Source organism: Fulmarus glacialis, unplaced genomic scaffold (assembly GCF_000690835.1).
Source record: "Fulmarus glacialis isolate BGI_N327 unplaced genomic scaffold, ASM69083v1 scaffold182, whole genome shotgun sequence".
Lineage (NCBI taxonomy): Eukaryota > Metazoa > Chordata > Aves > Procellariiformes > Procellariidae > Fulmarus > Fulmarus glacialis.
The window spans coordinates 2,983-20,077 of NW_009199523.1; the positions used below are offsets into that span (position 1 = coordinate 2,983).

General features: G+C 37.2%; 1 protein-coding gene across 1 annotated transcript; it reads left to right on the top strand.

Moving 5' to 3' along the window:
• Positions 1 to 1,838: 1,838 nt before the first annotated feature.
• Positions 1,839 to 8,332, top strand: ZCRB1 (zinc finger CCHC-type and RNA binding motif 1). The gene is made up of 7 exons (XM_009573261.1): positions 1,839 to 1,923; positions 2,094 to 2,122; positions 5,386 to 5,497; positions 5,579 to 5,686; positions 6,546 to 6,655; positions 6,759 to 6,834; positions 8,201 to 8,332. Exons 1-7 carry the CDS (start codon positions 1,840 to 1,842, stop codon positions 8,330 to 8,332), a joined length of 651 nt encoding a protein of 216 aa, XP_009571556.1. The 5' UTR covers position 1,839.
• Positions 8,333 to 17,095: the final 8,763 nt, after the last annotated feature.

A 17,095-nucleotide genomic window follows, 5' to 3' on the forward strand; every position in this document is an offset into this window, starting at 1 on the left:
TGTTGCAATATATTAGCATTGGCAACATACCCTAATGCAGGACTAAGGTAGCTGTTACCGTATCCTTTGTATCCACCGTACATCTGGATAACTGCACTTCAGGCCATCTATTTGCGTGGCATGTTGCCAAGTCAGTCTGGTTAGGCTTGTCAAGTATACTAATGCCAAGCAGCAAGGAATTTGGGATAATGAACTCCGTCTGCATAACACCAGATGCAATGTGTGGCCTTTATTGCAAATTTATTCTGTTTTCATTTACTTAACCTTTATGTTGCCATTTCTGCTCATGCCAAAAAATACAGTCTCTGAACATGGAAGAACTCAAAATTCAATCAGTTGGAAACTGCCACTCAAATGAATTGTGATAAGTAAGCATATCAGGAAAGAGAAGCAAAACACTTGGATAATCAGTGTCTACTGGGAATGTCAGGTCTTCAGATGACTGAATCATGAAATGCCAGAAAATAACCACAGCCGGATTAGAGTGCGATATTGGTTACTTTGTTGGCACTTGGCCAAGCAATCTGCTCAAACTCACTATCTGAAAAGTCCCCTAAGAAACAGTGTGTACTATGATGGATGTTGATTTCTAATACCTAGTTTCTTTCATCCCTTCATCAGCTTTTGTCTGCATTTTTAAAATGAGTTGGTCTTGCTGGAGAAATGGCTCCTCAGTTAGGAATCGGCTGCAGGTGCCAAGAAGCAGGAGTAAGGCTGCAGGAAACTGGATCAGTAGGTAGTAACTGGAATGTGCAGGGAATGTTTTTGCTGTACTATTTGTTGTGCCCTCTCATAAGGATTGTGCTTTATTCTGATCTTAAGTTTTACTCGCTTAGTTCTTGGACCAAGCCATGGCTACAGAATGGATTGGAGGGAAGAAGTGTTTTGCACAGACTTTAGCATCACTTAAAATTTTGGAAAATGTCCAAACATGAGGAAAAACATAGGCTGTTCTTTTTCAAGTTAGTTCAGTTACTCTTTACTTAGTATTGGATGGTGTTTATGCATTTATAACAAGGTTTTTGAATTGATTCATTGTTTCTAGGCATATTCTTGGCTACTTAGTTTCAAGAGCTTAAAAGAGATTGGGAATGAAAATAGCTTTGAGATTTCCCTGGTTCCTGCGAGTATAGAGCTGCTTAATCAGGAGGAGGAGGGGGAGTGCCTCTAAGGGAGATGCTGTCTATGATCAGCTCTGGACACTTGCAGTTCCAGAGCAGTGTAGAAGTATGAGCAATAGATACAAGAGGAAATACTTGCTGCGTTCGCAGCTGAGATACATTTTAAAGCAGTACCTTTTTTCCCTGCAATAATTAGGACTCTGCTTTAGGGAAGCTTCCTTCCCCCTCTTAACTGGATGTGGTTTATTCTATGTTGAATGCAGCTGAACTGAAACTTGTATAAAGAATCAGAACATGCAGCTACTTGAACAAAGGTCATTAATTTCACATATTGGCCAGAATGTTTAGTAAATGGAGATTACTTGTTTCTTTCTGGCCCTAAACCTTTCTATACTGCACAAATCAGCAGAGGCTTATTTTAAGTACACTAACTTGTCTGTTTTTTCATGACTTATAAATTGACTCGCATACAGCAAAAATACGCTTTGGATCCAGGGGAGGGGGAAGGAATGTGTGTCTTCTGTAGCACATGAAGGCATACACTAATTTAATGTGAAATGATGAAAGGGAAATGAAAGCTGTGCTTTCCCACAACTTTATCATGACCATCTGGGCTAGGTTTGAAAAACAACTTTTTAAGTGTCTTGCAACTGTTTTACAGTTGATTGCTCTGTTGAATACAATTTAACTCTTCTCTCTTTCTCCTTTCACCAGAAAAATGAGTGGTGGGTTGGCACCAAGCAAAAGCACGGTGTATGTGTCCAATTTACCCTTTGCTTTGACAAACAACGATCTATACAGGGTAAGTTTTTAAGAGCTGCATTGTGCAGATTAAATTGTTGACAACGATTTTGAGTGTAAATACAATACTGATATATATCTCTTACTCAGAAAAGTTTATCGTGATAAATTTATTACTAATGAAATGCAATTGTCTATTGTTAAATATTTTTATTTTGTTTTATATTTCAGATATTTTCAAAGTATGGGAAAGTTGTCAAGTAAGTGACCTGATAAGGCCTGCTATTTTTGTAGCTTTCATTTTAAATATTTGATGTCTTTGCTTCACTTGGAAGTCGTGTGCTTTTTATAATTTAAGTATGAATGTGGAACTGTATTGAAGTCCTGTTCATTTTTAATAAAGTATAAATTTAATTAACAACTGGAAGTTCTTGCTCTTACACGCATGATGTAAGAATATTTGTGTTGGGGACAGGTTTTGCTAACCACTTCTTAAAAGCAAGTAGAATGTTGTTATATACCAATGGTCTTTTCTCTGAAATAGTTGAAACAATATTATTCTAGTAAGCTCCCCTTCCCCCGAACACCACCTGAGACACAAGTGGATAAGTGTAAAAGTGGGAGCTTCTACTTATGTGAACTAGATGTCACAATTCCCGCAAACAGTTCCCAGAATTGCAATACACAATTCGTCTATTTGTGGTTCTAGAGGGACTTGTTATTGTGACTGCTTAGTATTATACTTAAGATTAGATGTAAGGCTCCATAGTAACGGCTTTTAATATGTGGGGTGTTCATGAACAGTACTTGTGAGTACCTGCCTCTATGTTCAAATGATAGAAATAAATGCCATAGTACAGAACTTGCTGCTTTGTTTTGTTTCTTTATTTTTCAACTGGTCAGAATAACAAGAATCAAGACTTCAGTTTTCAACTCTACACCAGCAAATATCTACTCTAACTTCTAGTAGCTGCTGTAATAATCTGTGAGATACAGAGCTAAATTCAAAGTTTTTGAAGTCTCAGGACTGTGTTTCAGGTGACAAATGGCAGGAAAAGCCAAACTGCAACTTTAGTAAAATGTATTTTTTAAATTGACCGAGAGGAAAACCCTTATGTAGGGCTCTGGCAGACATCCAGTGACCAAAACAACTGGGCAGTTAGTCTTTATTGTTTCCAGGGTGGGGTGTATGACCTGTTTTACTTGATTGCTGAACTACCAATTTAGAAAAATCCTGAGCAAAGGTTGTAGTAACGCTGGTGTTTAATATCCATTGAGAGGCCTGTTCTCCATAAATTTGACACTTCTGACCTCCCTGCTATCATTTGGTCATGTACCTATACTCTGTGTGTTTGAGGATAGGGGTCTCCTACTGTCTTGGCTTTTGAACTTGTTCGGTAGGAGGATGAGAATTGTATGAAGTATTGGCTGTATGATGTATTGCTTATTTTAAAGGTGGTTGTAGCAGCATTCTGTCTTTTATTTTTTTCCTTTATTAATAGTTTCTAGTGTTTTATTTGCTTTTTTTTAACTGTCATAGACAACAGAAATGGTGTTTTCAGATGCCTATGCAGAAGAAGTCCTGTGCTGCATCCTGTGTGAAAGTAGCTAATTTAGAACTTGCAATTCTATCTGTGCAGTTGCTGTTTTCCCTCACCTATATATTGTTTTGCAAAAAATTCACTTACTGATACCTAATTTTTCCTGACATTTTGTCTAGTTGCTGCCAGAAGTTAAATCAAATGCAAAGAGTCACAGAATACCATGTGTAAAATACTACCATGGTTTTTTTTTTAATTTAGCAAAAATTGTTTCGTGTTCATCCCTTTGCAAGCTGACCTGACTATAAACAGTGCAGATACTGTGGGATTCTACTGGTATTCCCATTTTGCTGTGAAACTAAGGCTAACAAGGATCAGGTTTCCTGTTTGTGACTAGTTATTAATTCCCAACAAAAATCTTTTCAAATATCAGCTTGATTTGCATAGAGTCTTTGTTCAGGGACTGTAAAACACTTTGCAGAAAGCTTTGCGATGTCATCTAGGTCAGCTTTAACTTAACTAAATAAGTTTAATAGACCTTTTTTTGGAAGTGTGTCTTGACACAGCAAAATCATGCTGACTTTTCTTCCATACAGCATTTCTCACCCCAATATATCCTGACTATTATGAATTGAGCTCAGTTTGTCAGTGAGAAATCAGACTTTCTAGGGCTATGAGAAGTTGCTGACTCTTTGAAGATTTGTCACACGTTTCTTTCTATGCTTGTGTTATTATCTGGTACATTCAATATCCCAATTAGAAGCCTGACAGTCATTATTATGGTTCCGTTGGAACTCTTGGAGGAGTAACTTGGCAAAAGAATTAATAGAATTGTTCTAAAGTCAGTTTTATTGTCACTTCAACTCAGTGCATTCAATTGGACACATCTTTGTCCAAGAGGTTTTGGTAGAAAAACAGTTCTAAGCTCTATCTTTCTGTGCATGCATTTGGGGGAAAATTGAGCTTTCTTTACTGAGCTTTTATTTCATACATTTTTTACTATGTAGGTCATCTGTTACTTACACAGGTTCTCTGGTAGGCCTTCTGCATTGAAGCGGGGTTTGTTTGGGGGTTTTTTTTGGAAAAAGGTCCTATTACTTTTTACAATTTTGGTTTGCCTTATGGCTGAACCTTTTTCTGCCCATGGTGGAGACAGGGAGGAGTTTATTCCCCACTTTTTAACATGTACTTTTATTTTTATGTACATGCAGGCTAGCATCCTGTTTCCCACTGTTGGGTTTTTTTTTTTTTTAGGGCTAAATACAATTGACCTTAAGATTGACAGAATTGAGGTTGTGTGGGTGTGTCCCCCTCTCCCCCTTCACCTCTTGTCATTCTCTTTCTTTGTTGTTTTTACTGGGTCTAAATCTTTCTTGAATTTCTCAATGTGCTACTGGAGCTGTTGATTCCAATGTTAGACTGAAGATTAAATTTTTATGTCATGTAAAATAACACATGCGTCCATGACTTGCTTGGATTCCAGTTGGAGATATTTGTAGAACAATACTGCATATACTTATCATTTCCTATCATGAACCTGTTTAGCTGGTTAGTCCTACAGAAACATAAAATTCTCAGTTTGGATGCAGTTCAATACACTGTGTTTTTCAGCAATGATAGCAGTCGTTAAGATTACTCCTGAATTTTAATTTTACTTCCAATATGTGTAGCTCCTTCCAGTTAGGTTGTCTGCAAATCTAAAGCATATGTTCTCTGTTCTTCAAGTCATCCAAGGGAATAAAGAATTATACTGGACCCAGAAAGACTCCCCGTACTTTTTAAAATCATCTCTGCTCTACCTGTAAGCATATGGCCTGGTTAGCTGTTCCTTTGAATTTCTGTTTAATAAGCCTTTCTATTGTTAAATATACTTTATTTCCTTTTTGCTGTATTACAAAGCTAAGATCCCATTGACATCTTTAAGGAAAAATATCTCTCAAGAGATATTTTAGTGTATCAATAATGTGGTTATATGTTTTCAGAGTTACTATTATGAAAGACAAAGACACCAGGAAGAGCAAAGGAGTTGCCTTTATTTTGTTTTTGGATAAAGAATCTGCACAAAACTGTTCTCGGGCACTTAATAACAAACAGGTAAACTGTGGCAAGTTGTTTTGGTAGGAGGGTTGGGTTTACAGCCCCAAAATATTTACCTGTTTTTCCAATTTGCTGTAGTTGTTTGGAAGAGTAATAAAAGCAAGTATTGCCATTGATAATGGAAGAGCAGCAGAATTCATTCGCAGGCGTAACTACTTTGATAAGTCTAAGTGTTACGAATGTGGGGTGAGTAAAACCAAAAATGAACTACTATATTCCAGCTTTCTTCTTTAGTTTGGCTATTGCTGATCCTGCCCGTGGTGTTAAAATAATTTTTTCTGTTGATACTATCAACTTGCATAGCAGTTGTACCATTTTCAAGAATTATAATATCCCTTTTGTCTTTTATTTGGGATTTTGGGGGTGGAGGAAAATGTGTGCTTATAATCGCTGCTTAACATGCTGATGAGCAGACAAAGATGAGATTCAGTATAAAGCTGTCTGAGAAGGGAAACCTCCTAATCTTTGCTTCAGAATACCTGCTTTTGCTGTATCTTTGGAAGTTCATGATATAGTTGACGATAAAATAAATATTGGAAAGAACTGGTTTTACACAGAATAAGTGTGTTTTAAATTTTAGGCAATTCCTCGCTTTTCCTTAATATAATAACATAGGAGATTGAAATTTGGATAATATTTAACATGAAATACAAACTTGATTTATATTCATAACACTTTTGAGAGCAAAAATGTTGACTCACTCCTATTTCTTAAACTGTTAATGATGAGGTTTATACCTTGTCTTGAACATAAACTGTGCTGTAGTGTATTCAGCTATTGCAGCAGCCAAAGAAAATCTACTTTACTCATAGCTTGTTCTCAATTTGCAGTTAAACATGCATATCGCCACCAATCTCTTCGTTTCCATGGCAAGCTTATAGAGGAGAGTTTGTCTTCTGTGTGCTAATTCAGCATTCCATTTATCTTACTAATTGCTTCCATTTTTTTCCCGGTGAACTGTCTTACATCAGCTTTCCTCGTGATATGTTTCAACATACAGTTGTTTGTAATGGTTTCTGTTAAGCAGTATTTCTTTTTCTCCAAGGAAGCAGGACACTTAAGTTATGCTTGTCCTAAAAATATGCTAGGAGAGCGGGAGCCACCAAAAAAAAAAGAAAAGAAGAAGAGAAAGAAAATAGTTGAGCCGGAAGAAATGTATGTGTATTTATTTACATGTTAATACTTCTTTTAGGCAGCTTTTTCATACTGAACACTTGAAATAAAGATCTATGTATTTTTCTGTCTCTGCACAATGAAGTGAGGAGGAAGAAGAAAGCGAAGAGGAAGGAGAAGACCCTGCTCTAGATAGCCTCAGCCAAGCCATAGCTTTTCAGGTACAAAATTGAAGCATTGCGTATTTATTATTATTTAAGTGCAACTCTACTTCATTTTTTTAGTTGCTTTTCAAAAGCCCTGAGATACACCCATAAGTCTGTCTGCTCTGTAGCACTCAGGGCCCTCTTTCCTGACAGTAGTTGGTGACTATAGTTGGTTTTTTCATATTGCAGGCATGTTCAGTCATCTTTTTCTTTTTCTTTCTTTTCTTTCTTTTTTTTCCTTTTTTTAACTGTTTCACTATTGCTGTGTTTGTGCATTGCAATTCTTTCTTTCCTTCAAGCTCCTTTGCTGCTGTCATTTCTGCTGTGATGCTCTATTAGGTTTCTGGTCCACAAATCCCTCTTCACTCTGTTAACTGAGCAGCCAGAAAAACAGTCATGTATAAATGACCAGGTACATCCTCTGCCCTCACTAGAATATCCCTGAACAACATCTATTTCTGGAGCACTTCCTTTGCCTAATACAGTCCATTGCGGTCTCTAATAGACCTCTTCTCTGAAAACATATTTAATGCATTTTTTTGTTCTGTAGATAGTAATACAGCTGTCAGACTATCTATCGTCTTTAATACTTCTTTACATGCTTTTGCTTCACTGCACAGAGCAAGTTTAAATTTCATTGCTCCCTAGTCCTCAGCTGTCCCCTGTGTGCCCCTATCCCCCCCAAAAAAAGCCTCAGAGTTCCTGAGATAACTTTGTCCTGAATATGACTGTAATGACTGCAAAACTTTTACATGATGTAGTCCAAAAAAATTATGCAAACATGCACAATTATCCCCCCCACACACCCCAGAGAACTCCACAGTTGGAAATAAAGCCTATCGATGTAAACAAGCGAGGAAACATTCCCATTTCTCTCACCATCCAAAGATTTTAACTGGGATAGCATGTTTCCCAGTAAAAATAGGAAGCATCTATTGAAACCTTTAGCTGAATAACCTTTACATCCCTGAGGACATTAATTTCCTGAATGAATGACTGCAAAAAACAACAGATAGAGGACTTGTTAGTGGAACAAAGCTGATTCAATAATGTCAATTTAAAACGCGATGCATTCTTTGCTTCAGATCTAAGCTGCTCTATAGTTCTGTAAGTTTGCCATGTGCAAAGTTCCTCTCTGAAAATAGGGGGTACTCCATGTGGCCTGCATTGGTGCAGAAGACTTACTGTTTTCATGTGAGAACTACTTTCAGAAATGTTTTCTAGTGCATTTATTGCATAGTTTGTCTGGAAATGGAGATAAACCCTTTGAATTCTTTAACTTATTAAATAATTCAATGCATATTAATAATTAGTATTATTATTTGTAATGCATCTTAATTTTTCTTAATCCTAGCTAATACTTTTCCTTTTTTCATTGTAGCAAGCCAAAATTGAGGAAGAGCAACAAAGATGGACTCAGACTGCAGGGGAACCTTCAATTTCAGATGATTCAAAACGTCCACGGATTAAGAAAAGTGCTTATTTCAGTGATGAGGAAGAACTTAGTGATTGAAATAATACTGGTTTATATGCATATATAATATATATAGTGTACATTTTGTAAAGTGCTACAAAGTTATCAGTAACACAGGTTTGTTTTGGTGTTGAAGACACTTACTGAAAATCATGTTGTAGTTCTACCCTGCCCCTCAAACCTCCTGTTTTTTTTATATCTCTCTCTCTCTCTCTCTCTCTCTCTCTCTCTCTTTCTCTCTCTCTCTCTCTCTCAACTTCACCCCTCAAGGCAGCTTCTCAAGAAAACTATGTGTTTCTACACTTAAATCCAGAAAAATATCTGGCAGAATGCTTCTTGCAGTTAGTATCTAGACATAAACCCTGGCAGTGAAATCTTTCATAAGAGAATTTCCTAAGATTTTTTTCCTAAGCGGAGTTCCTTTTAGGATCACTATTAGCACCACTGATGCTTTATGTATTGGCCTGTTTATTGCCTGTTTGGAAGCAGTGCTTTAGTAGTACTTTAGCAGTATATGAATCTTGAACTAGTTCCTCTGCATAGGGTTGAATTTCAGCCTTAAGCATTGTACTAGTCTTTTAACTCTTCATGCAGTAATATAATAAATTTATAAGTGACATAAGCTTGGTCTGTGAAATCATTTTAGACTAAACAATACATCCGTCTGTTTTCTAAAAGGGTATTAAGATGTTGATCTTCTGTCTTATGCTCGGTTTTAGTAACTTGCTGTACATTTTGTAGTATTATCTAGCCTATATACAGTATAGGCTTCATAGGAGATGCAAGTTAAAAGTTATGTGGTGATTAGTTCAGTCTTGAAATCTTCATACTTAATATTTTTTTAAGAGTGATAGTTCTGTTGCTCTTGCATTAAAATTGAGAATGGCCGTATGTTTTAAAAATGGGAATGTGCATATGTTTTAATATGCTCTAATTTGATACTGAAAATCTCGTGCTGTGATAAGGGCTTATACTGCGCTGTTTCTCCTAACTGCAGTTTGGGTGCCTAACGTGGTAATTATGGTTATGCACAGGTTTTTAAATATACTTGTATCTAACATGGATCACTGTCCTATCTTCAGGCATCTGAACCTGCTGGGAAAATCCAGAGGGCACAGAGTTTCCGATGTGCTTAAAAATCAGCTTTCATGTGTAGTTGCAACTGTCATGGTCTCTAAGCAAAGTGTGTTGGTGCCTATTTTGCACCTAAAGCTGTTCAGATCTTTTAAATAGAGTCTCTATCCTTAAATCTCTGTAGGGTTCTAGTCACCTTCTCCTAAAAAGCCTCATAGACACATTAGGAGAAGAGTACAAAGCCCTGCAGCAGTGATCATTCCCAAAACCACAGACAAATGGTGATGGTGGTAACCCTTTTATATTGGCCACTTTGTGTAGTCAAACTTTTCATTTTTAGGAGGCACAATATAAAACACATTCACACTTTCACACTTGGAAGAAGCGTGGCTGGCCTCTGTTTCTATTTTCAGCTCTTCCTGTTGCTCATCAGGACTTGCTTTTCTTCCAAATACAGAAAATGTAAATCCAAATATACCATTACATATTACTAATTAATACCAATTTACATTCAAATATATAACTGGGTGCAAAGAAAAGACACGCACACACTCTAAGCTAATATAAAGCAGTCACATTCAGAAGGTCATTCTGGGGTCTGATCTGTTGCTACTTTCACAAGAATTCAGAAACAAGAATAAGGTAATAAAGTGAAAGACTTTTCTGTACAAACTACTCAAGCCACAGAATGGGGAGAAGTATTGGGCTTTATACATAGGAAGGTCTTGGACTCAGTAATCCAAAGAATGTTTTTAAGACTTACTTTGTGACTTTCTGCTGAAAGCACTATATATTCAGGCTGGTTAAATCTGAAGCTTCCTTTACTGAATTTCGGAAAGATCTCTTGATAGTGAATAGCCAAGTGCTGAAGTGTCAGATGTAACTTAGTGTTAATAAATGCAAATCACTGTACATCATGTGTGTAATAATGACAACTGAGGAGTTCTAAACTTTGCTAAAGAAGAAAATCTTGCTGCCAGCATGCTTCTCTGCAAATGCTAGGTTAGGGCTCAATGGCAGTTTAAAAAAAAAAAAAAAAGAAAAAAGAAATGGAGAGCAGAATAAACAAACAAAAATATTATGCCACTACTTAAAATCAGGGTTTGTCATCTTCTCCAATACTGTGTTCAATGCTGTTTTTAAAAAAAGATAGAAAACTAAAATGCGACAGTTCAACATTGTCCATGACTTTGATTTGGGAATGTTTGATAGCCTGTAAGAATTAAGATTTCAATGAAGTGATCAGGCAGCAAGTTTCAAACTTTCATTTCACCACACTGTGTAATGTAGTAGTGGAACTCACTGCTATGAGACTTTTTTCAGGGTCATAGGGTCAAAAGGATTAGACTTACATGTGGAGCATGATAGTTATTTAAAAATGTTAGCTTAAATACAGTTTCCGTTCAGAAATATCTTAAAATTACTGACTACCTTTAGCTGTAAAGTATACAGAGATATTAACAGTCTAGGAGTATTTTATTCTTATACGCTTTACTGTTTCATATTTGCTACTGGTGTCTTGTCAGAAAGAATAAAACCAAAACTGACCTTTGTTCTGACCTAATATAGTACTTTTTCAAGAGTTCCAGTAGCTGAAGCATGTTGATAGATCTTTCTACTCTGCTGCTTCTGCCTCACTGCTTTCCCTGAAGGATTTGCTTTTGTCAGCATGAAGCAGTAGCTCAGTCCAGACTGTTACAATTGACCCAGTGGTGTTCCTCCATGCTCTTTTGTTCCAAGCATAAAGTCACTTGAGGCAGGTGACACTGGAAAAGAAACAGATAAAAATGAGCCTGCTTCTGTGCAGAATTGGCATCTAGAATTCCTTACCTTAAATCATCTTCCTTTAACAGTTTTCTTATCTCTGAACTGCTATTGATTAGCAATGCTTATAGGTTTTGGCTTAGAGTCGGGGTAAAGAAGAAAGCACCTAGTGCCTAAAACAGGACCTAGAGGGACTTTGGAGGAGTAGGATTTTTGCCGTTTTGTCTCCTGAATCATTTTAAGTTTCTATTCTTTGTTGGCAAGATGATGAAGCATCTGTAGGTGAGAAATTCAGAACACTAGCATTAGATAACCTTTAAGTTAGATAGCGTGAGTACCTGTTCTGCTTGCTTAAATCCAAAAGTGTCTGCAGCACCCCCTGATGCAGCTGCCTCGTTCTGGAAAGAGTTGAACTTGTCAACCAAGTCCCTTTTTGATCTTTGAACACCAAGGGATTTGTTCCTGTTTGTGTGCACCTCACCTCCTCCAAGCAGTGTGGCTTCAGGTTTCCATCTGAGTCTGATCAGTGCTGAGAAGCTAGGCGGAGTGTTAACTAGGCTCCTAATTTAGATCAGGCCAATAGGGTGCAATTAGTTTTCAAAACCTGAGGAACAGAGCGGTGCTTTTGTCAGAGTTTGGTATCTTTAAGCACCAGCTCGGGAAGCAGAAAACAGCTTTGGTGACTGCATGGCTCTGGGCCAGACAGATGAGGCTATGTAGCCATGTTATCAAAAGAGAGGAGAATATAAACCACCTTGTAGAACACCTTCCTGTTATTGTTAGAAAAACCACAGGGGTTTGTGGGTGGGGTTTTTGTGTTGGTTTGGGGTTTTTTTCAGTACTTTGAGGACCTAGCTTAGGCTAGCAAGCTGAATGCTAATTTTAGAGTATATATAATGTGGCTCTGATTATAGAGAAAATGACATTAAGGCAGACAGATTTTTATTTTTTTTCAATAATGTCAAAAACTTGGATCTTTCAGCAAACATCCAGTTATTAGATTTTGTCTTTTGTATTTTCAAAACAGCTTGAAAATTGTCAAAATAATGATTTCTGGGTCATGGGACCTCTTGTCTATTGAAATGGCTAAACGAGTAGTGTCTCAAAAGTCACTAGAAGATGACTTCTATCTGTCCTTGGGGAAGAAGGGGGATAAGGATGATTAGCTTAACTGATTATGAATGGTATTACTCATACTGTGCCTGTGCAGCGCTTGTTAAACTGTTGCAGCTATGAGACACTGGAGTAATTTTAGTCCGCGTTTAGCAGGCTGCCACTATGTTCTTGGCATATTCAGGTTACTACTCTCAGCAGAGCAATAGAAGGGGCTGTAAATATAAAGAACTATGTGTAGCTAAATAGGTGATGTCTGGAACAAATTGTAAACACTTTATCTTTGGCTTCTGGGTCACCGTGTTCTTTAGGATAACCCTTTTTTAATCTGCAGAGGTGACTTATTGTGGCATGGGAAGGTGAGCTGTGCATGCTGTTTTGGCTGTAGTCTTCTGAGACACGGAGTATTGAACTGCTTAGAAAAGCTAGATGTAAAATGTGATATTTAAACATGGGATTTATTAAGTGCTACTACAAACGTTTAGTGGTAACTAGTACAGAGACCTCTTCGTTTCTGCCTTCTATTCTATTTGGCATCTGCAGTGTCAGTATGATAATATATACCATCACAATTGCACCATTGCTCTTCTATAAAAATATTTCAAATAACATTCTTCTAGATGTGTTACCTTAAAATAACTGGTATTGGATAGCTGATTGCTTCTTTTTAGTGTAGATTACAAAACTGGTTTTAGGTGTCCTTAAAATGCTCATACTAAACAGCTTTGTTTATTTTACGAGTCTTAACAGTGTGAGTTTTTTCTGTAGCTGTTGATGGCAATATTAAAAATTACTAAACTGTTCCTTCTTTAGAGAAAAAGGTGTAACGTGAAGGGTTTAGTCACTCTCAACATTGTGGCCTTGTTTCTTGTATCTATCCTGGTGTCTGTAAAAAGTATCCTAGAAGGGATAAGCTGAGGAGATTCTGTAAAAGAACGCAGTATTTTTTAAGTTAAAGAATTGTACAGGTTTGTGAAATAAACTTTCGTAAGTGCCAGGCTAACCCTGACCCTGCCGTGCATTCAAACAGACGAGATGTGTGCTTATACAAGTGTTTAATGGATGTGATAGGTAACGCAGCAAGTAAAGAGTTACAGAAATTGTGGCAGTAAAATGTGATAAAAATGTGTGTGAAAAATCTAACCAACCCAGTGAGGCAATGTAGGTCACAGTGGCTTGAAGAAATACCACGGTTACTAATATGAGAACTTTCCTGTCTGATTAATAGGATGCTCTAGAGAATCAAATGCAACTCTGAGACTATGAGTCCATCAAAGGCAACCACCAGAAGCCTACATTAAGATGAGGTGATCCATGAAAACTCAGTTTTATCAATATGCAGTTAAAGAAAATTAGAAGGCATGCAAATTTAGATACTGCATCAAGCTTGGTGCAGTACAGCAAAAACTGTCACTTGGTTACAGGAGTAAAGATGCATTATTGTAGCTGCGTATGTGGTGGCAGAACGTAGACACGTTCTGCCCAATGAACAGATGTGGCTATGGAAGAAGGAGAGATCCAAAATAGAACCAAAAGGGATATTAAGGACTGTGTGGGTATGCTGTGAAGTTCCAAGGCGCTGGATTGTATTTTTAGATTGAATGAGAGAGAACTGCTTGTACTATGTTGTGCTTAATTGAAGAATTAGTGTCTTATATCGGAAAATTATGAACCTTTTGGTAGTACAAGTTTGTACTGATGTGCAAATGTTCAATGAAGGGAGAGGAGCTAAAGGAGGATACAGTTCTACAAAGGACCTCACTTGGGATGCCCTTGATGTGCGAATTTGATTAGGTGGCAAAGAGCCATCTGCCCATGAAGCCTGGAGCTGTGAGGGTGCATATAAAATGAAATGACTTAGTAGCATATGGCGGTTAGGAAAGATGAGAACATGCAGTACTTGGACGTGAAGGTTTTGAGTTCATGAACCATGTGTCTGGAATGAGTGATTGTAGTCCTTGAAATTATGTTTTTTCAGAGAAAGTTTTTGATAATTCAACAGCTAGATTTATTTTCATCTGCTGCAGCATAACATTTTTAAGAAGTGTTTTTACTGTGGGAGGCTTTCACAGGAAAAGAGGAAACTCAATTAATTAAAATCTGGAACACAGTTCTGCAGCAAGGGTGGATTCTCTGTGAGTCCCATGCCTGTGGCATCCCAGAGAATGCAGGGCCCCAGGGCATTATTCATGTTCAAATTTAATTTAGCTGAAGCTGCTGGAGAATGTCCAGAATCCTCTCCATTTGCCGCACAATATAGGTCAAGCCCACGATGGAGTACTTGAGTTCAGGACAAAGTAGCCGTTGCAAAACTTCTACATTTTTTTCACTCTTCTGTCATTTGTGCTAGGATGGCGGATTTTGTACTATATTACACACATGTTGTATGCCCACTAAATATTAAAAGAGTACAAGCTACAATATGTTATTATTACTCCTGCCAACTTGCTGCAAATTTGGTGTGGTGTTCTTCCTTAGGATTTCATATGAGCGCACTCATTACTTAAACCTTTGAAATGGCAAACCGGTTGATGGGAAGGCACTGAGCTCCCTTGATCTGAGTGTAGTAGGAGCACTGCACACAGATTACTCTGCTCCTTTGAGGACGGGGCAATCAGTAATTATTGTAACAGCATTCTCTGGATGCAACTTCACTGCTCCTAGGGGCTGGGAGCCAGAAGAGGAGGGAAGAAGGAAGGCAGGGCAAAGAAATGAGTAGGCCAAATGTCCATCCAGAGTAAATGTATATCAATTATGCTAAACATTTTCAGGTTTCTGTCTACAGATTCCCCTCTTAACAGTGCTTTAGATTAGAATTTACGAGGATTAAATTTATGTGGCCATCTGGAGTACATAGGTGTAAATTCTAACTGCAAAGATTTGATTTCAGTCATGTAGAAGTATAACATGGATTATATTAATGCAAATGGGACTCGCTACATCTTACATTAAGTTACCTTCATGCTTTAACTGGCTTCTCCTGGGGAACAATCACACCTGTCTCTTAGTAGAACTATTTATTGTAAATTATTTTTTACATAGGTGTTATATTTAAATAGATTCTGACATGAAAGACTTGGATGCAGACAGCACAGTGGCTTTGTGGAAATTAAGAGGATGGATTACGCTTGGGAGGAGAGGAGGGAGAGCTTCAGAAGTCAAAAAAAAAAAAAAAAATTGGCAGGTGAGACTGAGAATATTGGTAAAGCAGAGACCAGCATCAGAATAAGGGGCAAAAGGCAGCAAAAAAGGTCAACTAAAAACCAACACACACAATTGTCTGTAACATTAATTCTCCTCTATTTAAAGAAGGCTTTTATAGGAAATGAGTGATTTTGCATATTGCAGTGAAGGTTTGTTTTTCACATTCAACGCTGAACTCAGTTATCTGATTTTCTCAGGTGCTAAACTTCACAGCAATATGGCAAAGGTGGATGCGGCTCAGCTTTTTTTGAAAAATAAAGCCACGAATGACTTCTCAGTCTATCCTTTGTGTCACCGGTTATTGTTCAAGAGCTCTTTAGCCAATAAACAACTTCTAAGACCTAATGATGCTTCTGAAAACCAGTGTCTCTTAAACTCACTTCCCTGCTCTCCTGTCCATCCACATGGGATTGCTATTGTTCAGAGCTTTTTCCATTTTTTCCAACTGTCTGCATGACAAAGTCCTCCTATCTCTATTCACTTCACAACTGATATGATTTATGCTAAGGGTTTTTTCCTCATTCATAATTTGCTGTTTGTTCTTCTGCCTATGATGAAGGTTTCCTCCCTAGATTTCTGACTCTCTCAGATGGAGAGATTGTTGTTCTGTGGTTTTTATGTGTTGATAACCAATCTGCAGACCAGCTTCAGGGTGTCTCAATGTAACTATATTTTACCTGCAAATGCTTTTTTTAAAAAAAATTGCTTTCCAGCTATGCCATTCATTTAGTTATTCTGTCCAATTGATTTTCCACTTTTTTTATCATTGACTTAATTTAATACCTAAATAAGGGCTTAGGCTTACAACTGAAGGAGAGTTTACTTGTTTAGTAAACTGCTAATAATGTGAGGGGATAGCCCGTGTATTTTTTAATTTTTAATTATTCAGAAAAATATAAAATGTCTAAAAATGGACACAACCCTAGCAAGCTGAAGTGAGCACCTCAAAAGTTCATCCCATGGTTTGTTCTAAAATTACTTGTATTAATAATGAATAAGGAACAAGAAATTAAAAATTTGCTGCCTGGAAACTTTCCTCTGCCATCTCTGTTTCTCTCTCTTCTTGCAATATAATTGTTGCAGTTCCTTGACGTAATATGAATGACTTAAATTGAATTCACTGGGATGATTAAAATATATATGGTCATCATTAACTGAATTATAGCAAAAACAGCAATGAATCACACAGGCTAATATTTGCTGCCATGTTTGATGACAGATGCATCACACTTAGGCTTCAGCTGATGAGAGAGGCCAACAAACTATATTTCAAATGTCTAGACATATTCCTTTGGAGAATACTCAAGTATGAGTTTCATACACGCCTCCAGTCTGAGTGATAAGTGCATTATTCATTGATAACTGGTTTTAAAAGATGTATTTTGTGCTACAGTATTATGATAGGCAGTATTTTTTGCTGTTGCTATCTTGAAAGGTTTATTAGCTGTTCCATTATTTTTTTTCTTCCTTCTTTTCCCCCTCCTTTTCAAGGGTTTAAGAGTTCACTGTGGAAACCTGCTGATGTTTGGCAGAAAATACTCACTTTAGAATCATATCTTTGTTTCTAAAATAGAAATCAGTGTGGTGGGGATTCTCTGTAATATTTTAATATTATTTCAAAGATACTGTCTTAAGCTTATTCAGTTC